This window comes from Rousettus aegyptiacus, unplaced genomic scaffold, assembly GCF_014176215.1.
Source record: "Rousettus aegyptiacus isolate mRouAeg1 unplaced genomic scaffold, mRouAeg1.p scaffold_m13_p_1, whole genome shotgun sequence".
Lineage (NCBI taxonomy): Eukaryota > Metazoa > Chordata > Mammalia > Chiroptera > Pteropodidae > Rousettus > Rousettus aegyptiacus.
The window spans coordinates 13,943,741-13,961,440 of record NW_023416284.1 but is presented as its reverse complement, the minus strand read 5'-3'; the positions used below and the strand labels follow the sequence as shown (position 1 = coordinate 13,961,440).

The 17,700-nt window shown below is 33.5% G+C and overlaps 1 protein-coding gene across 2 annotated transcripts in view; it reads right to left on the bottom strand.

Annotated features, from left to right (window-relative positions):
* Positions 1-17,700, bottom strand: part of KDM1A (lysine demethylase 1A) — a 52,982-nt gene that overhangs the window by 26,920 nt on the left and 8,362 nt on the right. The window contains exons 3-4 of one of the 2 annotated variants that reach the window (XM_016149308.2): positions 5,921-5,980; positions 893-1,026 (exon numbers count right to left, since the gene is read on the bottom strand). In XM_016149308.2, the coding sequence (XP_016004794.1) occupies positions 893-1,026; positions 5,921-5,980 (194 nt within the window). The remainder of the gene's footprint in view (positions 1-892; positions 1,027-5,920; positions 5,981-17,700) is intronic. The other variant, XM_016149310.2, reaches the window with a different exon arrangement.

Sequence of the window (17,700 nt, the reverse complement as noted above, 5' to 3'; positions counted from 1 at the left end):
TCTAACCTGGGCCAGTCATTAACCAATTCTGGACTTCTGGTCCCAGAAAATGAATCAGAGAAAACAGATCACTGTAAATATACCGTTCAAATTAAAGTAATTTGCTCTCTACTACTCTATGGCTAAAGAATTTCTCATGAATAAAGGACATGAAACAAAAATTCACAGAAGAAACACAAGCAACTAATAAATGTGAAGAAGCAGTCAATCTAAGTAATCAAAAATAGAAAATACATGAAATGATTTTGGTCTATTATAGCAGCAGTTTATCATCATTTTAAAAACAAAAACGGGCAGGGCAAGGCAATGAAGGTGTCACCTGATTCATTCCTCAGGGAAGCAATCTGGCAACAGGTATCAAAATTTAAAGTATTTATAATTTTTAACAAAGTAGTTTTCCTTCTGGAACTCTATCGAAAGGAAACAAACAGTCAAGAATGTATAAAAGTTGTTCAGAGCTTAATTATAATAAAGCAAAAATATTTAAATGTCCAACAGATAAATTATGACCAAATTGTCAAGACAAAATATTACGCAGGCATTAAAATCAATCATTTAGCCAGAGGAGGAGGATGAACCAGATGAATAGAACAGAATAAGGGTTTCTCTTATCCAGGGAAAAATGATAAAGTGATTATTTTAAAAGTATATTTAAAAAATGTTAAAGATTCATATTGTGTTTATGGTGTTATGAGGAATGAAAAAGATCCAAAAAATGAAAGCAAGTCAGATCTCAATTTTATAAAAACAAGAATTCCGTATATATGTTTTAAAATATTTGAAGAAAAAAACAACTAATTTTTAACAATAGTTCTGTCTTTTTCCCATATTCTCTGTAAGAGTAATAAGTACTTCTTGTAATCAAGGTCGAAAAGATGACATGGAAACTTACTGTGCGGTTTCTAATAAACAGAAAAACTTTCTGGGTCTGTTGTGGTCCACTGATGATATCTGGAAAACAAGCTGCTTCTTGAGAAGTCATCCGGTCATGAGGAAGTCTACTCTGGAACGCTGCACCCTCCACACCTAGCAAAGAAAGCAAAGGACTCTGGGAAAAGTGCAAGCGAATACAAAACTTGGGATAATGACTATGCCTTCAAACTTCTTTTTGGCCTGAAGAACCTCTATAAAGATTTGCCTCAGACAATCCTACCTCCTTTTCTAATAAAACAATTTGCTCAAAAGCTAAAATATCCTAATAATTTAGGCACTCGGGTGTAACATTCCAAAATTACAGTCTAGAGTGAAATACGCCTTATGAAACTTAACAAGACACTGGATTATTTTTTCTTTTACAAACCAATTTTGTAATATTGGAGGGCACGCTAATAAAAATTAGTATCAATAATATTCTATAATAAAATTTAAAAATAAAGAATTAGAATAAAGGAAAATATAGAAAAGCAAGAGAGCCTATGGAGCGGAAAACACCATCACATGCCTTCTCTGGGGATTACAGCAGGGAACAAGAAGACTCAGGTTTAATAATCAACAGTACAAATACACTATCTTGTCAATGGTATCATCCATTAGTTCCTATAATTCATTGCTGGCAAGCAGTGAGAAAAATTAAGCAGACTACAACTATGAGACAGAAGAAAGCAAGCAATTTTCCTTTTCTGGCAGAAACATTAGAAATGTTTTAGTACGTACGAAGTAAATTTGTTACTGCATATGCTATATACTACATATACTTGTAGTGTACACATATCTTATATACTACACTACAAGTAAAATATATGTTATTTTGCAACTCTTTAAATTGGGTATTAAATTGATGTTTTCATAAGCTGGTGGTTAAGCACATCTTTATATGTCCTTAGATATATATTTACATATATTTTACTTGTATATCTAAGATCACCTTATAAAAATACATTTAACCACCAGCTTATGAAAATATCAAGACACAATTTAAAGAGTTTCAAAATTCAATACTACTGAAGTAATTATATACAAGTAATGAAATAGCCACTTGATAACCATTTATTTTAAAGCACATAAAACAAGTTGGAAACACTGATAATGAAAGCAAAATTAAAGGAAAGGCATTTGTAAGATTAGGAGAATAAAAAGAACAAGGCAGGAAAGTTCCAAATTAGAAAATTATAGCTTGGCCATTGAGGTGCCATTTCCACAAAGACATTCAAACACTACCTAGAAAAAAAGCAACGGTTAACCAGAGGTTCAAGCAAAAATGCCTAATGCTAATATGGGCTGCACATTAAGAAATACTGCTTTTGGAGACAAGGGGAAAAATCTGTCCATCCACTGTGGATAATGAGGGCACAAGTGCTGTTTCAAATTACTAAATCAAATCAATCCTTACATTTAATGAATCCCAACCTCAAATTAAAGACTGTCTGGATAATTTTATTCCTTAAAGAAGAAAATAATCAGTAAGAGCCATGTATTTGAAGATGGAGCATGTAATTAAGGCAAGAAAAGAAGAAATGCTGACTATCAAGGGGTATAGGTTATTTCAGTAATGTGAAATTTTCTGAAACTATACAGCTTTAATATCCCCAGTCCCCTACCACCAAAATCAAAATAAACAAAAAACAAAACTAAGACCAAAAACGTGTCACATTATAAGGAGCATTATATACATAATAATAATAATCCTGAGTATTTGGACCAAGTATCTCATAATAGGTTACTTCTTGGTATATTTCATGAGTGTACACTATTAACACAAAAAATCCATAAAATCTATAAATTTTACTTCTCTCTCCTCAAAATAGGAGTAGCTTGCTTTCTCAGATATATTATCTTCTACATGTTTAATAGGTGGCCAATGAATATCAATCCTACTGTAAAATATAGTCAATGACAGGAAAATCATGTAGGAAAAAACACTAAATTTTATACATTTGGCTCCTGGTTCTAAGTGTTCTTATCATCAAAAATCACTAATCTAGCTGGCTAACTTTGGGAATATTGAGAATGTGTAACAATTAAGATGTTTTATTAAGTCATGTGGTAGTTTTAAAGTATCTTTAAATCAAACATCAAAAGCTTAACAGAAGGAATTTAAAGAAGCCGAAAGTTGTGACATTGGTGTATCCGTGAATAGTCTCTCCTCTATCTCGATCTTCTACGATCACATCTAAAAAACCTAGTTGTTTCTAAATAATCAGTTTTTTAAAATAAAAAATGACTTCTAAAAATTCTCAGTAACTATTACCTTCCTTTTGGTTTTTAGAGATGAAGATTATTATTTCAAGGAAAGATAACTATCAAAATCAAGATAAAAAGCCTGCAAGATAAAAATCTAATCTTTTTTCAAAGAAACAAAAATTAATTTGGAACCTAAACTGTTCAGAAGTTAAACCAAAACATCCTTTTTATAAGATATTTCCAAAATGAACTAATAGACCACTCTGGATAATCTAACTCATGGTCTCCTTTAGAGGAAAACACCTTAGGGAGTACAGCTGACTTTAATGATATCCTTATTAAAAGAAGTATCAGTAGTACAGATAATTCAGAAATAACATACTTGGCTCTGGAATATAGCTTTTTACTTTGGTGTTTGCATGCACTTAACAGAATCTGGTGTTCCAGAAATCTAGACTTTTTCAAAGATGCTACATAACAATCTTGCCCTTTGGTCAATTCCTTTTCCTCACTATTTCACATGGGAAATGCCAGCAACACCTTTCAAAACACAGTCATGCTAAAAGCACAACTACCCTTTCTAATGGTCTGGCTCAACACTTCCTCTGAATACATAGAAGTAGTTACATTATATAAGGGAATAATTTAGACCTTTTCAGAGAGAGAAATTTGAGAGGCAGAAGAGAAGAGGGAAGAGGTGACGATATAGGCCTTCTAGTCCATTAAATCATTTCTCCCCTGATTCTGATGATAAAGGTAGCACCTTGAGAAGAATAAGGTAACAGAAATATAAAAATTAACAAAGAAAAGAAGGCCTCTATGAGAGTTACTTGTCATTGTTTTTTCTTTCATAAAGTAGATAAATTAACTATAATTAGATTTCTAGCTGAAGAGCAAAAACAAAAGCCTGACAGGATCTACATATAAAAAGAATACTTAAAAGTAGTAAACTATAGATATGCCATATTTAGTCCTATAATAGTTTTGAAATAAAAAGAGTAAAGAATAGGGGGAGAGGAAAGGAAAAAAGAGAATCCCATGATTTCTTGTTTTAGAGGTTTGATTTTTAGGATAAACACACACTAAATGATTCTATGAGGGACAGTATAATGAATAGACAGATTAAAAAAACGAGACCTCTAGGTTCTCACTCCTTCAACTGCTGGGGTATCCCGGGTCAAGTCATTTAACTTTGTTTCAGGTCCAAATCCATAAAACGGGTGATACAATACTACCTGTTTGTCTAGGAAGCTAGACAAGATGACCTTGAGTTCCCTTCCAACTTAAGATTTAGGATGTACACACCAACTTGATGTGGATTTTAAAAAATCAAGATATGATCCTGGCCCCAAGATACTCATGAGGGTCATTCGGTTTTATTAAGAGAAGAATGTTGATCACTTATAAGCCAACGTTTCTAATGCTGATGGATCATCTCACAAATGCATGCTTCTGAACATGACAAAGATCTGAAGAGAGATCTCAGAACAGTCACTCCATTCCTGGAAACACTTAAAATTCATGTTCTACTAATATTAAGTCAGTAGCACCACAGTTTTAAATGTAAGTCTGCTTTTACTTTTAGCAATACAACATATTGTTAAATTAAGCAGAAGAGTAAATTTATTCACATAAAAACAAAAAAGCAACGAGAAAATGATATATTTCTTCAAGATTAAACGTCTATCTCTGATCCTCAGCAATTCCATGATGATCCAGTTGTTCATCCTTTGATGAAAAACACTCTCAAAGGTTAATCGGCCACAGATACAGACTCTGAATGAGGAGTTTTAACTCCTCGAAGATAACCATGAGCTTACTGGCAATTAACCACTGATCCTTGGGATAGCATTTAAAGGAAGTCTACTTCCAACATTCTGGATTCCCAAATACTAATTTCTGCATTAACACTGAACTATCTTTGCTCCAAGAGAGTAAAATACAAATACTCCCTGGACCTGCTTTACACAAACTGCAATAAACAAATAATTTTAAAATAGACTTAACAGTTGAAAAGTGACAAACTCCAAAAATGAAGTAATATCTATTCCAATTTATAAAACCAGCCTTGACACTGGAACACACAAAAGCATCCTTTAAGAGGCAAAGGATGAAATCCAGACATACTATTTTGGATTCCTAGAACAAACTTTAACTGTTTCAAATGGACCCCTAAAAGTCATTTAACCCTTTAATTTTTCCTAGAAGTAAAAATCTCAGTTTGGTCTGAAATGAGCATTTTGAACAGACTTTTTTTTTTTTTTTTAAATAAGATTAATTTTTGTGTGAGGAAAAGTTTAAACTGCAAAATGATTAACTATGTAATATTAACTGAAAAAAATTTATCCAACGCCATGTAACGACCATTGCTAGAGTCACTTGCCTGACTAGTTCTAGAATGCCTCACAGTCCTTTTTTTTTTTTTTTTTTTTTGAAGACTTTCAGCCTATGGATTCCCCTCTGTAGATACAGTTCTATTTCTTTTTAAAGGTCCCGATTCCTAAGTCTATGTTTTATATCACGTTTACTGTTTCTATAAACGCTGCTGGGGAGAAAAGTACCCGCCATCTCCTTAAAAACATGAAGAAGAGCGGAGGGCTGAGATCGGCCTGAGGACTTCAAAAGATTTTGCTTGCCTTTGTTCTGGCTACACTCTCTAATACTACTCTGTTCTCTGCGTTGTATTTCCCCTGCGCTTCTGGCTAAAATGTGGATACCACAGCCAAAAACACTTGCAAGCATCAATCCCTGACTTGGCGGCTCTTGCTACTAAGTGGCAAGCATCTAATGCCACCCTCACCTGATGCTTGGCCGTCTCCATACCCTCCAGAACTGTCGTCTTGAAGTCCTCCTGCTTGCCCTGTGGAAGGAAAGAGGAGAACTCAGGGACCTTACTCCATAATTAAGATAATATCTGGACATAAAGGCCTAATAGTTGGCGACTCACGAATTCACCACCAACTAGTAAACCCATATTCAGAGAGCTCCTTCTGGAATCAAGGCCCAGGGAATCACATCATAGTCTTCAAAATTCTGGTCAGGAAATTTCAACTTTACACGCTGATTCTTGTTGAAAGATAGCAGAACAAAATAACATAGTATTTCTAATCACTAAACCTTTGCTGTCAGTCTCGTTTACTAGTCAAGGTTGTATAGGGGAAAAAAGGGATTCCAAATGTCTTTTGCTGTTTGTTGTTAGGCTGAGAATGCGTGCGACATGGGCTCAAGGATCTGGAGTTGTAACAATTCAGCATCCGCTCAATCTCTCTCTGTCTTCACCTTTCTATCAAAATAATATATTTGACAATAAGCAAAAGACATAATTTTAATGAAAAATTCTCCTCTTGACTTCGAAGCAGGGACTGTAACAAAATAATTCAGTTCCAAAAAAGTTTTATTTACTATACATGCTAGACAGTGCTAGCTAAATCTGAATATGCCAGTGCTTCCTTAGCAAAACTTTAAAGCACACTATAAGATGACCTGCAGTCATATGCCAAGTACTGTAGACAGACATACACACAGGGTAGGGGGCAGGCAAGATCCTGGGGGAGCTTCTACCTTAAGCTACATGATAAGCCTGATAAGAAAAATTTCCTCACTGATTAACATATAGAAATAACTTAAAGATAAGTATCACAGCTTGAAAGTTCAATCTGAGAAAGTCAGGAGAGATCATCTTCCAGGCTCTTCCAAAATCTATCACCAAGACAGATGCTATGATCCCCTTACACTCCTAGCCACCTGGTACACTATGAAAAACTACAGTGTGATCTCTGAAAGATATGACCCCCCCTCCCCTGCCCCCATGATCTAAAAACTGACAAACTTCATTTAAATAGTTTATTTTAAAAGAATTTCAACTAGAAAGCAAGTTGACTGCTCTACTATTTGCGTTAAAAAGGAGCAGCAAAGTGAAACTAACATAGCACACTTACTGTAAGAATGCTCCCAGGTCTTTAAGACTTAAAATGACATCATCATCTTTAAGTATACAAAGGTGTTAAGGATATGAAGATAGAAATGATTTTTTGACAATACTAGAATGTATTGCTAGAATGTATATGCTCTGCTTTGAAGGTAGAACAGAATCTCATTAGAAAATTATCTCTATGATCTTGTCTGAAGGGCCCTTCAGGTTCTAGAAGATTATGCTTCTCAGACAGGACACAAGGAATGATTTGTTGTCTGCAGCCTTTGGAAAAGGACATATAATCATGAAGAGATGACTCCAATTACTTGATCTAACCTGCAAACTTAACTTGAAAATGCAGGCCTTACATTTAAAATTTTATTTTTAAAGTTTAAATCTAAACTGTTCATTTTTAGTAACTTCTGGATTTATTCATTAAAAACAAAACTTTCAGAGTTAAAAAAAAATTGTTGTCATTGTTTTGTTTGGTTCCAAATAGAACCAAGCTAGATCAGAAGATTGAACTGTATTTTAAAAAGTGGGGAGAGGGGCTCAGAATAGTGAAATAAATATGGTTTCCAAGATTAACATTTAGGCATTAAGAATAATGTAGCTCCTCTCAAATTATATTCCTGTCTTGGAAAATAAAAGCAACAGTCTCTTATCATTAAAGCATCTAACCACTTCTAAAATAATAATAAAATATACTTTCAAGCTAGCCATTAAGCCTGAATATTTTATTCTTCCTTCTATTGTTTTCCTTCTATTCTCACTACTTGCAATGCAATATGATAATTAGCTTATTTCAACCTACAGCTAGCTCTTGACTGATTTTTTTCCCCATCAATGGTACTTTAAACAGAAACGCAGATTTCTTATCCCTGATTTATATGCTCTTTTTCTCACAAGGTAGTACAGTCTTATTTGTGTTCTGCTTTTAAAAAAAGGAACTACCAAAACTCTTATGAAGATTTTGATCTTTGATAAAACGATGTAGAAAGTACAGAAAATATTCAATACTCTGGGAATATTTTTTAAAGGGATCCCTCATAACACCAGAAAGTCAAAAAAGAAATGAAACTCCAAGTATTACTGAAGCAGAGAAATAGAAAACCAAGCAGAAGGTGATATAAACATGCAAGAAATGATGGAAAACAAAACAAAAAGCGTCTAAAATTAAGCAAAGGAAGAACAGATTTTTATCTCTTGACTTGATGAAGGTTTATAACATGTTTGATGATTTGCTATTTTTTCTCTATTCACAATATTCTCATGAGCATTTTGTTGGTGTCCTGTATCTTCAAAGACAGCAGAAAACAACATCATCTTCATTAGCTGTATTCTAGACCAATGTTCATCATTTTCTTAACAGCACACATACAAATGTTTGCAGCTAATTCTCCATCCAGGTAGTGTCTCTGATTAAAACATAAAAAATGCTATATTCATTTGTTCTTTGAGTCTTTCCAGCCTAGGACTCTCTGCTTCTGACAGTGGCACAATGAGATGGAACAGTAAGCAAGTTCAGTTGTTATATCCATGAGCTCAAATTCGAAAGAGAAAATAAAAATATATAAAAGCAACTTTTTAACATCACCTTGATTTGGGCACCATTGCACAGGGGGCTTCATTTTGTTTTCGACCCCATCGCCCCACACCCACCCACCCATCCTCAAGTTTGAAGTAGAGATACTTATTTGTGCCTATTTCCTCCAAACTGAAAAAAAAATCTTTTTGGTTTATCTTACATAATAGTCTTTCAGCTGTCCTGTTATAAACCTTCTGCAGATTTGTTTAATTATTCTTGACGAACAGTGAAGTATTTTAGTTACAGTCACACTACTGGATGTTTTCTCATCTTGATTCATATTCTCAAGAGACCACTCTTTCATTATCTTAAAAGAAAGTCTATGATATCCTTCAAATACGTTTATCTGGCAAGCATGGAGGTGAGAATCACTGGTTTGTTGTTCTCAGGAACATACTGACTAAAACATTCACATTTTGACTACTTAGTTTCTTAGAATCACATTCAAATTGATAACATTTGTAAACATTTTGAGAAACTTCTAAACTTCTGAAATTTTTAAAAAGAAAATCAATTTATCAAAATTTATTTAATCGAAATTTTACCAAATTTACACATAAAAGTGGCTGCCAAATGACTGATTTCAATCAAACCCAACAAACTGCACAGGAAAAAAATCTTAAAACATAAGTTTCCATTATATTAAGTCAGTTGAGTTTCTTATTTAATACTCTCACTAATTCAATATTTACTGAATTACCATCCCAAAACTGCCAAGTACAAATACAAATGTAGAACAGGTTGAGTCCCTATTTTAAAAGGGTTTATAATCTAAGTGGGGAAAGATGAAAAATACCCATAAAAAAACTTTTCTTTCTTTCTTTTTTTTTTTTAAGCAAACAAGTAGCTAACACAGATTAGGAGAATCAGGAAAGCTTTTCTGAGGAGATCCAGAGAGATCTGAATAGCCTAGCATGGTCCAGAACATTTATAAAAGCAAGGACAAAAACACAAGATATGGTATGTGCAGAGAAGCACACAGTTTCCTGCTTAATGATATCGTCTCAAAGAGCAGTGGAAGATCAAGCAGGAAAGGGAAAATAGCCACCTTCAGTGCCAAAACCTAAACTTGATCTTAATAGTAATGAGGGAGAACTCTATGATCTTTGGCAGGAAAGCAGCAAAACAAGTGATGTTTTAATTAAACTTAATCTGGTCACTTTGTACCAGATGGATTATTGGGAAAAGGTGACCTAGATAAAAAAGATCCAATTAAAGGGCTACTGAAATCATTTAGATGTGAAGTAAAATCCCCTAGAATAAAAAGGTGACAGTGAAAACAGATAAAGCATAACAGATCAAAGAGGCTATGCACAGGAAGATACATAACTTTGATTTGATAAAAGAGGTAAAGGACTTTCAAGATGGCTCCAAGTCTTCTAAGTTCAGGAGAGTGGTGATGGAATGGACAAAATAGGAAATCTGGGAGATAGGCTAGTAGCGTTAAATGGAAATAGTCTAAAAATGGTTGGAAATTAAAGACTAGAACTCAACTAAGAATGAGGCTTAAAGACTTTAAAATAGCATGGAGGTAATAAAAGTTTCAGAGTTTAAAGCAACTGTAAATATATGATTAATCTAAGGAAAGTCACCATGTTTTCAAAGAGGAATTGGTCGACCTAAACATATAACAAAAAAGTTAAAAAAAAAAAACATTTTTGAGAAAGGAAGTGAGTTACTGGTGACCATCAACATTTTGTGCTGCTTTCCTATCCTTCTGCAGTGAGAGGCTGCTTCAAAAGCACCTTGGAGTATACCACACTCCTGGCGCATCTCTTCCCTGCTAATTTCTTGACTATGATTCTTGGCAGAAGAATAAATGATCTATAGCAGCAGTTCAAAGAAATGCAAAGGAAAGTAAAGAGGTTGACTAAACTAGCCTGAAGGAAAAACCTTAGGGGTTCCTTTGAAGCATATATCAGCATTTTAACACAGCTAACACTGTTCAATATCATCCAACAAAATTATCCAAAATGAAATCTATGGTTCTAATAAGAATAGCAATCGTAGGGTTACACTGTCATTTAAAATACTTAACTAAATAAAACTGATAGCCTTCTTAAGGTCTCAAAAGTAGGAAAATAGTGCTGCCTGAGGTAGGAGCCTGCCTAGAATTTTCCCACAGTACTGCTGGAAGATTTGCTGCGTCTCAAGAGGGAACATGGGGGCAGAAGTGAGAAACTCGGTAGCAAGGATCTGATACAAGACAAAGAGCCCTACAAGACAGCTAGGAAAAGAGAGCTTTTCCAAGCCAATGGGAAGAACTGCCTTTTTCACATGCTATTTCCTTCCATGTTCCAGAATAGGGGTTTTCCTTACTTATTTCAGCACAAAGTCTTGGTTTATAGTTCACATTTCAAAATATTCCACATACAGTATACAATTCAGAAGCTACGTTGCGCTGCTCAACTACCAAACTTAAGGTGTGTTTGAGTAGTTAACAACAAAGCTTACTTTTCTAGTTATTCACCTATTTTTAAAAATGTCAATATTGAACTTTATTTTGTACCTGAAACTAAAAGAACCATTATAACTTTCCACAACTGCTAACGATGAACACATTTCCCAACAAGAGAATTCCCCTTTTTCTGCTCAAGTAAGTTTCTCAGAACTCTGGTTATCTACGTCTTCCCAGACTCCTATTAGGGGCTTCTTCCATCTTAAATATGATTTCGGTCTACTGCTATGAAGAAGATACAACTTCTTAGGTATTAATTAATCATATGTGCTCATATTATCTTCAAATATCAGAAGGTACAAAAAATAGCAGAAGCAAAAACACTACCCCTATGTTCAAATGTTTAAAATCTCTGTGATCAGCAAATATGACAAAATCTTAACAATCGTTATATCTCAGCAGTTGTTGATACATGGATTTCGATTATGTTATTCTGAGGAGAGAAAGTCTACATTAGAATGCATAAAGATTTGCCATTCCTCCTATGATTTAATATATATCAGCTTAAGGAATGATCTACTATGTAAGTGACACTACTGAAAATGGGCTACCCACACTTTCCAGTTTCCAAAAGTGACAAAGTATGTTGTTGACCGAGTCCAAAACCTAACCTGATTTTTTTCCTGAATAAAACATCAATCCACCCTATTCCTGATTCAACTCTCTGTTTAACAAATATGAGATGTTTGTACACACAGGTGGACTTCATATTTTCTCATCTGATCATATCAAGCCCTATTTATAGCAAAAATCCTCACAAAATATCCTGTTCCTCTATTATACCATGATCAGACCAAATAAAGGAAGGTTGCAAAATAAATTCAAGGCAATTATAAAAACAAAAGTTGCTCAGCTAAACAAATTACTATTTTACTTTAATAAAAATAACCAATGGAATGATATCATTCATTAGAAGAAAAGCAGCTCAATCTTTCAAAGACCAAATATAAACTGGTAGATCTAATTCAATGGTTCTTATTAGCCAAAAGCAGTCAACAGTTAAAAAATAAGTATCTCAAAACTGCTTCATAATAAACCCCAGCTTCATCCCTTCCTAGTCAATGTAGAACTTCCAAAATCCAATTTGGAGAATAACATTTAAAAACTTCTGAGTTCTTACTGTACTTTGAATACACTTTTTTATTGTATGGTTTCTTCACTGTAGTCAATTATTATCTGTAACCCTAAACTAGTCTGAATTCTTTGCAGGGAGGACCTAATCTGCAGCTTTGAACCCTTGGAATCCAGGACTGTGCCTGAAATTAAGCACTGTAAGTTTTAAAGTAAATGCAGACCGGCCATATTTAATAAGAGTCTTACTTTGTGCAGAAAATGTATCTCTCTCTCTCTTTTTTTTTTAAATGTTCCCCTCCAAACTATCAATTCCCGCCCCTAACCCACACCTCCTTTTTTAATTCTTCCAGTAAGCCAAGAAGGATTTGGAACAACTTACTTTCCTCCTACCCTTTATGCCTTGAAATCCCTCCAAATTTTTATACTAAAATGTAATATTTAATTATGAGTACTTTGTCTTTTTCACATTTATGTATATATTTGTGTCCCACCCTAAGTTATAAATTATCTGAGAGTACAGACCATGTGTTACATAGTGATATATATCTTGGTCCATTTTTTGTTCTTTCTCAAAATAAAAAATTTTGTTGAATTATCAGTCTGCAACATTTTTTTCTCAGTCCTTCAGTAAGGTATTCTGGAGCACAGTTCCAAATCAGAACACTGAAATGATGCTACACGCACATACACAAAGGCAAAAAAATTAATTCTAGATCTGTTTTCTAAATTACGCATCATACCTTGTCTAACACAACCCAAATAATTTCAGGCACTTAGATCTGACACTAGCAGGCCAAAATGGCAACATAAATAATTCTGGCAGGAATGAATTTCCCAGCAACTTTATGAAGGTAATGAGTCAATTCTCAAGAACCTGAAGGCTGCTCCTGCTCTCTGACTGCACTTGTAAGCATAGAGAGAAATCAGACAGAAATAACTTGAGAAACAGAGCATGATAGGGAAAAAAAGTTATTCACCTAAACTCTGACCATGTAACTATCCCAGCTGCCAAACCCAGCACCAGTACTGACTGCAATCGGTAAGACTGCCTCACAGGGCAGCCCATTAACAAACTATGAAAACATAAGGATGACTACACAAAATCAGAACCACTGATTTTTTCTCTTAAAAGAAAAAATCTATCTGGTCAAATTCTATCATACCAAGCTCTAAAGACAGTCCAAAAGATTCTGCCTTTTAGATTTTTGCTATACTGAATAAGCAATTCATCAAATCTTGGTCATTGATCTTTTGTCATATGAACATTTTCATTACAAAGTATTTGTAATCAAATTTCATTACATTTTTAGCTAAAATCTTTCACCTATACGCATATATTGTATATATTTTCTATAATTTAGTATTCTTACTGATTCAGGTTGCATCTCCCTTTATGGGATTTTTAAAAATACTTTCAACCTACAGTATGACTATTATATAAACAGGGTCCCAAAATTAAAACCATACAATTTTTTCATCATACCAATCTCTCATATCAATGATTTCTATAAGTTATTTACTAGCCTATAACTTTTTCAGATACAGATATTTAAAATTACCACGCACAATACAGAGGAGCACAGGTACTTTGTTTGTATTACAAGAATTCTTATAAGAATATAAGGAGATAAAATGATTTTTCCCACAGTCATTCAATAAAGTAGATTATAACAGAGCTGTCACTGATCGGCTAATCCTATCTAATAACCATACCTACCAAAATCAATTTGAAGAGTTAACCAATGGTTTAATGAAGACTTTAAGCTTCATTACAGAGTATTAGCACATCGCTGAGCTTGGAAAAATATTACATATACAGACACATGCTTTTTTTTTAAACATACTTCTGATGTCCCTATTGAGAAATCTATTAACTTAAAGTGTTGAGAAAGGCATCTTAATAGCCCATTACAAATTTCATTTATCTTAAAGTTTCTATAAAAGTCATAAGCTATACAAAACTAAGCTACTTCTAACATAAAAGAAAATATATCTTCCTAAACCAGAGTTTCTAAACAGTTGTTCAATATGAAATTTAAATCCAGGAACAACAGGTGAGGTCCTTTTGGAAAATTCCAACTGCTAAAAGGCAGCAGAGGAAAATCATATTTTTGTATGGAAATAAAAATAGCTGAGTGTTAGCAAATCAGTTAATATACTAAATCCTGAGAAATAATCTAGTGTAACTGAGCCAATTATTCTGATACAATAGTTCGCCAAAATTTTACACTATTTTACAGACACTCCACTATTACGACATACTACTTAATAAGCAAACAATTCCAAGGAGAACCTGTTCTTTAAAGAAAATTACTATAAAAACAAATAAAACCATCATTAGTTAAAACAAATATATTCAGAGTGTATGGCAAATATAAAAATACAGGGAAATGTTTAACAAATTAAGTAGATTTTAAATATAAGCTGCAAAACTTAGTATGAAAAATACAACATTCACCCATGTGAATATCCCAGGACAATATGCCACATTAAGTTTTCAAAACTTGACAAATCTAAAAACAATGTTTAAGCCAGAACAGAGAACTTCTTAAACAAACTCAAACAATAAAACTCAAGCCTCTTTTCCATAAAAATTCAGCTTTGATATTGAGAACATTTTCCCATTGACCCAAATCCACTAAACTTGATTACAAAATAGCCTGTCATATATCCAATCCCACTCTCTTTACACCTTTAGTTCATCCTTGTAGATCACATCAAATTGGTTTTTCCAAAATGTGTATTTTGGTACAACATCCTTCACTTACAACAAACAAACAAACAAAAAACCCCACAAAACCAAAAACAAACTCAGTGCATCCTCCCTACCCCGCCACCCCACCTTCCTCTCAATGCTTAAAGGACACTAAGTCCAAATCCTTAGCTTGGTAACCAAGGCTCCAACCTTCCTTTCTGGCTTCCTTTCAAAACCCTCCAGAGGAATTTTCTCTAGATAAATCATTTTACCCACTGACTTCAAAGACCTTGAGCTTTCAGAGTAACTTGAGTCATCATAATTAACAAATATTTTCTTTTTCTTAAGATTAACACTGTGAAAAGTAAGGCAAAATTTTCTAAACAAATTTAAAAGTGGGTACACCATTTAATAGAATAGGTTAATTTCTTGTTATTACCTAAAATGATTGAGATGAAGAAAAGATTTGGTTAAGAGCCAGACTCATATCTTCTCTCAAGATTTTAAGATATCATGATGGCAGGGCTTTCAGTCAATTTTTGAGTGAAAACTCAAGTGAAAGAACTGGTTCTGATAAGAGATTTGGAAACCCTGGACAGTTTCTAAATACTTGAACTTAACTGATAGTACTTTATGATTCACCATCAGGGCCTAATCTATTCCTAAATTATATAAACCAATACATTCCCACTACTTTTCCAGGGAAAGTACTTACCTAATGCACCCTGGAGTTTTGTGGGTTTTTTTTTTTAAAGTTTTAAAAGAATAACTTTATTTTCATAACCACATATAACATATTTGTAAGTATTGGCTGTTATCAACACATTTTTAAACATTGATGATATCTTAAACTTAAGAAACAAAACTTTAACTTTTCCTCCAAGCACTAAGATAATTAAAGTAAACCACTGGATTAAAATTAACTAGAATATAATAGCATAAAGACAGTTTCCCAAATCCTAAATCCTTTTGCTAAGATATTATTTTTTATAGGAAGAGTGCCTGACATTTATGGTAAAGATAAATAAATAACCAACCAATCAACTGATCGTTTTTATGAAAAAGAAAAACACGAGCACCAAGACTCAGTTTAAAATTTTTCAAAGGACATAGAAAGCATGTATCAACTGGGTACTATGATAAATCAGTTATTTACTGAAAACACTCACAATCATATCAAAAAAGAGGGTGAAGCAGCATTTGAGAAATCAGATCATCTACTGAATTATACTTAGTACCCTAGACCTAAGATATCAGCAGTCTCTTGAGCTATGAAAGCTATCAAAAGGATTATCTCCATGTATGTTATTGGCAAGTCTATAGCGCAGGTAGGAAAAAAGAAAGCAAGAACCAAAGAATACAGAGAAAAGAAGTAGAGTCAAGAGAAAAATTGGAGGTAATGACAGAAAGAAGGGAAGAGAGCTCGACACAAGTCTAGAAAACCTGGGGGAAAAAATCAACATAAAAAAGAGTAAAGGTTGAGGTCAAGAAAAGATTATCTTAGCCTCAGGGACATTAGTCCCAAGGTAATATACCACTCCCAATAAGGAAATGTCCAAGAAGTCATTTAAGGAAAGTTTTAGAAAAATTATTCTAAGAAAACCCAATTCCTGAGAAGAACCAAACCCAGAATCTATCTTTTTCTAAAAGTCCTCAAATGTTATTCTTTTATTACAATTTATCAAAATTACTGTAAATTATAAATTTTTATTTTTAAAGTATAACTGAGAATGTTTGGTATAGTCTAAATTTAAATTAACACGTGATTTGTAATCCTCTCAAATGATACATTAGTATGAATCCCTTTTCCTTAAATAAAATAACTTCTGATGATTTACATAACACTGCAGAGAAGAAAAAACCTAAGAGAGGGTGGGGGGTGGGGAGAGAGAGAGAAAGGGAAAAAGAAAGAGAGAGACAGAGGGGCTAAAACAAAAGACAAAAAACTTATCAAATGAAGTACACCTTAATCTAGGTACCTATGAAAGTCATCCAAGGTACAGCTGATGGAGTTTGAAACATTTTTTTTTTTAAAGGTTCAGGACAAAAGAACTAGTGAGGTGAATGAGCCTAGCTAGAGCTATTGGAAATATAAAGAGTATTTTAAGGACAAGAATGCAATAAAAATTCAAAGTCAAAAGTTAATGAAATGCTATTAAGGCAGAAGATATGAAAAATTAATTAAGATTCTACTTTTGTTTGGTCTAAGACAAATGGGTATTCCTGATTGGTCTGGGTGTCCTAAGTAGGGCTCAGGCTAAGGTTACATTAGAGAAAATTCTTTAAAGGTATTTGAAGCTCTGAAACCAATACTATAGATGCCAATAATCTGTCCATGTCATAAGACTGTGTGAATTTAGAATCTCTTCATAGCCTACCATTCCTCTGATTGGAGGGCCCAATAACTAAACAATTACAAGTACTTTTCTTTTTGATCTCAGAATATATTTTTACATTTGTCACCAGGAAAAGATCCCTTTCAAAACTGATCCACACCAGGAAAGTTTTATCTAACTATTTAGTAAAGGAAAAATTTAGCCAGAATAATTTCTGAACCATCCTATATTTAAAATCTGAATCACAGTTATCACTGAGAGGTTTGAATCTTTGGATTTCGCTTTCTATATGTTTTCTCTGTTTATTTTCTCCAACTGTCCAAATGTCTTATAGTGCCACTATCCTTCCATCCCCTTCTTTACTTCCTCCTATATATGTACAGACACACATAAAAAGAGTATCAGTAATGTACGTATGCACATACATATGTACGTGTGTGTGTGCATGCATACACATACACACACCAAGACACAGAAGGCCAATATTAGGATATAAATCAAAAGTAAAAACAAATA